This window comes from Nestor notabilis, unplaced genomic scaffold (genome assembly GCF_000696875.1).
Source record: "Nestor notabilis isolate BGI_N333 unplaced genomic scaffold, ASM69687v1 scaffold30845, whole genome shotgun sequence".
Classification (NCBI taxonomy): domain Eukaryota; kingdom Metazoa; phylum Chordata; class Aves; order Psittaciformes; family Psittacidae; genus Nestor; species Nestor notabilis.
In genome coordinates, this window is record NW_009931082.1 from 256 (window position 1) to 5,534 (window position 5,279).

The 5,279-nt window shown below is 41.2% G+C and overlaps 1 protein-coding gene across 1 annotated transcript; it reads left to right on the top strand.

The window, feature by feature from the left end:
• The first annotated feature begins 103 nt into the window (after nt 1-103).
• Nucleotides 104-4,312, top strand: UNC50 (unc-50 homolog (C. elegans)). Its single transcript, XM_010015715.1, has 5 exons — nt 104-383; nt 1,270-1,390; nt 3,223-3,362; nt 3,439-3,540; nt 4,008-4,312. Exons 1-5 carry the CDS (start codon nt 104-106, stop codon nt 4,142-4,144), a joined length of 780 nt encoding a protein of 259 aa, XP_010014017.1. The 3' UTR covers nt 4,145-4,312.
• Nucleotides 4,313-5,279: the final 967 nt, after the last annotated feature.

Consider the following 5,279-nt stretch of genomic DNA (forward strand, 5'->3'; position numbering starts at 1 on the left):
TAATGTGTAGCGTTTGTAACTTGCGTGGCCTGAGCGGCCTGGTTGCGGGTTTAGTCCTCGTTTCTAAGCCGAATGCATCTTTTGAAATTCCTTCTTCAGCGAAATGCTGCCGACCACTTCAGTTAGTTCCCGGAGCCAGGGCAATGGTGTGCTGAGCCCCAGGGATGCCGCGAGGCACACAGCGGGAGCGAAGCGCTACAAGTACTTGCGGAGGCTCTTCCACTTCCGACAGATGGACTTCGAGTTTGCTCTTTGGCAGATGCTTTACCTGTTTACTTCACCACAGAGGGTTTATAGGAACTTCCACTACAGAAAACAGACAAAGGACCAATGGGCAAGAGATGATCCCGCTTTCTTAGTACTTCTCAGTATCTGGCTCTGTGGTGAGTGCAAGGGAGTTGCATAAAAGGGAGGGAGGGAAAGTTTTGGGATGGACATTCCTGACCCTTCTAATAATACACACACAAAAGGACCAATCTGTATGGATTATCTTATCTTTTAGTCAAAGTTGAATAGCAGAAAGTGACCTAACTATTTGGAAGTTGAAGCGGGAATTTGGAAATGGAGGAGGCAATTAATACTATTAGTCTTGAATTATTCTATTGCAACTCATTTCCTATTGCATTTCAAACTATGTAGTTCCTTGTAACTTTACAGACAGTAATAAAATGCCATGCCATACAGCAGTGCTTTACTTAAAAAATACTAACATTTGGTTTATCTGAACATTACAGATAAAACACTGTCTTTACAGTAAAGACCCTAGTGAGATGCTGCGTATCGCAGAATTAAGCTGGGAACAAAGCCTTTTGTGTAGTTTTTAGACTGACCTGCAAATATAGTGAGTTTTATCCTAGTCGTCTTCTGTTACCTAGCACATTGCTGTTAGTAATACCAAAACTGTTAACTCTGAACTATCACCACACACATGGTTTGGAGCTTTTATAAACAGAAGTATATTCTATCGTAGTGTTGTGTGGCTTTTTTAAAACAGAGTTTGGGTAGAGCAATAGAATTTGCTGTTACACTGATAAGCCCAAGTACAGATAAGTGTTCTCCAATTTGTGAAGGGAATTATATTTTGAATAAACACCCTTATGCTTAGTTTTCGGTGGGAAAAAAAAATGAGTTGTTGGATTGAAAATCTCGGGAAGAAAAATAAGAAGGAAGCTTGACATTTTGTAAGAGTATACTCAAATAGACATACTGGTTTAAGATCACATGCTTTCTTTTCCACCGCTAACTTTAAAAACCTCATTCTCCTTTCAGTGTCTACTGTAGGATTTGGATTTGTGCTGGACATGGGGTTTTTTGAAACAATAAAGCTGCTACTTTGGGTTGTATTCATCGATTGCGTAGGTGTTGGCCTCCTGATTGCAACTCTGATGTGGTAAGTAGCAAAGGCTGAAACAGAGTTCAGGATTGCTAATCAGACACGGGTTGTCCTCTGCTGTCTGCATGACACTTGATTCTCTGGGGCAACATTATAAAGTATGTATTGAATATAGGTTTTGTGCTGTCATGGTAATTGTTTCAAAATGTTGCTTTGAAAGAGGATATCTCTTTTTCTTTACTATTATTTCCTGCAAGAGATGAATGCTCAGAAAGTCTGTATTGTGGTGAACATTTCAACTTGTTTTCTTTCTTCTTGTGCTGGTTATTCTTCAGCAGTAATGCCAAATCAAGAGTATGGTGATCAAAACCAATATTAGTGTATTCCTTATTTTAGTTGAAAAGCTTAGGTAATGTAAGCCTGAGGATGACTATGTTTAAGTAGGGCAGTACATAATTGGCTCTTGCTTCTTTCTGATGATTTTAGCTATTTCCACTACAAGCAATATTGGTTCTATTTTGTGCATGTTTGCTGGTCGCTGCTGGTTTTAGCCTGGAATGTCCAGAGACTTAAAGAAGGGGAGAGCCATAGGGAGTAAGTTTATAATCTGGGCCTAAGCACATCATAGGTGTGTCCCACACCTGTAAGGGAACCATGAAACAGTGGGGAGTCACTGTTTCTGTGCTGTAGCAAGGAGAGGGGAACAAAGAAAACATTCTTATTTTACCAAGAACATAGGGATATAAAGAAGTTCTCAGGAACAGAGCTGACATCTTAAACCAATGCCAGTGGGAAAAAGGGTATTCCTTTCAAAACAATGATCTCAGGAACTCCCATTTGTAACTGCAAAATTCAGGATGATGCACATACCAGAACTGAAGCTGACAGATAAAAGGTCCCTCTGACCTACTCTGCTGTCTGGCCCAGGAACTCATAAATTGGGGAAGAGCACAAACTAATTCTTCCTTGAATCCTCCAGTGATTCATGACTCTGGATGCAGTCTCCTGAACCAGAAAGACTTTCAGCATCTGCTGGTTCTCCTCTGTCCCTTAGTCAGCTTCCTGCAGGCCTCGCTAGCCATCACCTGGCTTCAGCTTGGTTCAAGTCCCTTCTTTCAGTGCAGGATCACCTTCTTTCCAAAAGCTCCCCCTGTTCCTACTGAGTCTGAACCCCTTCTTGTCTTTCTCCACCTTGCACCCAGGCTCTGCCTCCTTGTGACCCTGCCCTTGGCATAGAAAATACATCAGAGGAAGCTACCACAAAAGCCCTGGTCTCTTAAGTTCTTATTTCTGAGCATGTAGTGACTTCTTGTTCCTCTTATAAATAGAATAAGTTTTCTGATGTCAGCAGAACTTCAGCTGGAGAAAACAAGGTCTTGAATCTTGTTCCTCAGCCTGTCACACCAGGCAGCGCTCATTCTGTTAGCACTTGTCTTCAAGAAGAATGGGCTCACCTTAAGTGTGCTGTCCCTGCCCTTTTTCTGTGCTTGCAGCAGACCAGTTCTGTGAGGATGAGTTAAACCACCTCTGCAGGAGGCGTGCCGATCATGTACGGGCACTTCTCCGAAGTCACCTCCTGCGTGCAACCCAAAGAACTTGTGACTGCGGCAATAAGTTGTAGCACTGATTGGTTTAAAACAAAGCTTTGTTTCTGTGTTACCAGGAATGTGTCTCAGCTGCCTCTTGAATGCAAGGGGCATAATTACAGTTTTAACAAAAAGATTTTGGCAATAGTCTGACCTGCATAATCCTTGCATATTTTCTCCTAGATAGTGGAAACTTCATCAGGGTAGAGCAAGGGTCACATGTGGCTTATTGTCTTAAACCAATGCTTTGTTGGTCAGCTCTATGGGCACATTAACAACGTTCTCAATTGTCTTCTCATGTAGGTTCATTTCTAATAAGTACTTGGTGAAGCAGCAGAACAGAGACTATGATGTGGAGTGGGGATATGCTTTTGATGTGCATCTGAACGCTTTCTATCCACTTCTAGTCGTTTTGCATTTTATCCAGCTGTTTTTCATCAACTGTAAGTAGAATATTTTGGGTACTCTGCTTCAGAATCATGCTGTGTCACAACAGCTGAGAGCAGTGGTCTCTTCCAGATGTCATCATATCCGATTCTGTCATTGGGTATTTTGTTGGGAATACATTATGGCTGATTGCAATTGGCTACTACATCTATGTGACATTCCTAGGATACAGTGGTGAGTAACGGCAACTTCTTTTCTATTTGACTAAAAACAAGAGCATGATTTCAGCCTATTAATTTGTAAAGCAGAGACTCAGCTGGGTGTTGAAGTAGTTCTGTCTTCATAGTGAAAGATAGAAATTTACCAATCCCTGTGTCCAGCTGTGTGGACATCTTAACTGAAAAATTATATTCCTTGCCATACAAGCCCTGTATTAGCCCTGTAGCACAACAACTTGTTTTTGCAGTTCCTCTGTAAATCCAAATCATTTGCATTGTATAAAAACTCTGTAGTGAGTTTAAGACAAAACATTTCCCAGGGTGTTACCTCTCCCAGTTACCTCAAGTACTCTCTGACCTATGATGGTGGTAGGACTCGTAGGGCAGAGACGACAGCAGAAATCAGGCAGAGTGGCGCTGGTTTTTCTCGCTGTCTTCCCCCACAGCCGTTCTACATGAAGCACTTTCCTGTTTCTGTTTCAGCGTTGCCCTTTTTGAAGAACACAGCTATTCTTTTGTATCCATTCGCCCTTCTCATCCTGCTCTACTTGATCTCCTTGGCGTGTGGATGGAACTTCACCAAAATGCTTTGTTCCTTCTATAAGTACAGAGTGAAATAAACCCAGGACTTCATGCATCTAATGTTTATTTTGGTTTATCTTGGCTGTCTTGACAGTAAAGAAAAGAGCATTTTGTAAATGGTTGTAAATTTCTCTTTATTGTAGATAATTGTGTAAAAAAGTTTGAAGTGTCCTTTTTTTTTATTAAAATATTTACAACAGTAAACATGTTAGCAATTTGTTCAAATACTTTTGCAGTACATTCCTAAAACCAAGTTACTTGTACATCTCTGTAGCTTAACTGCATCAAGTCTATTTAGCATAACTCTTACTGCAGCTATTTTGCACATACTGGCATAAGCTCTACATTATGAGGGTTTTAAGTGACACCAAAAAGCAGTTTTGTTGAAGAATAATATTGGAATACCTTGCCTTGGGATTGGGTGAATGTACGGATCACTGTAGTATTGCAATGGTAAAGCAACAGCTGTCTCTATATATGAAACTGTCCCTTCCTTTCATGAAAGAACTTGAGAACAGGTTTATTTTTGTGACTACTTCAAATACGCATGGACAACTCTGGCACACAGAAGAAACAGTGATGAAAGGCACAATTAACATGACCCCTATCAGGTTTCCAAATATAGCAGCAAGTTTTTAAACCAGTCTCTATTCTAACATCCACCCTTACACGTGGCAGGTCCGTGAGCACAGAAGGAAAGTACAAGTTTCATTTGGCTACAAGGGTGGGCTCATGGCAATGCCTGCAGCTGTAAGGGCCACAAGCCAGGGGTATAAACTGACCATCTCAAATGCTACCTTCTGGAAAAGGGAGATGACAACTTCCCAAAGCAGTGTTCAGTATGAAACATGAGCACTAGGATTCAGTTTCCAGAACAACACAAGAATAAACAGGTTACAGTAAGACATAATATTTCAATATCAGAATTTGATCTTTAAGGAAGGACTATATTTATCTTAAAATACCAAATATGCTGGCAGTGCATCTTACAGTACTCTGTGTTTCAGCCACTGATAAGGCTTGAAGAGAATCATGTTCTTCTCTCAGCAGATGCTGAGTAACCCTTTTAACAAGGAAAGCACTGATCCATGGAAGGCAAAGGATTACATTTAGGACCTGCTCCCACCCTGACTACTGGCACAAGCTCCTGGCCTGCAGGCAGCTGCAGCCCAA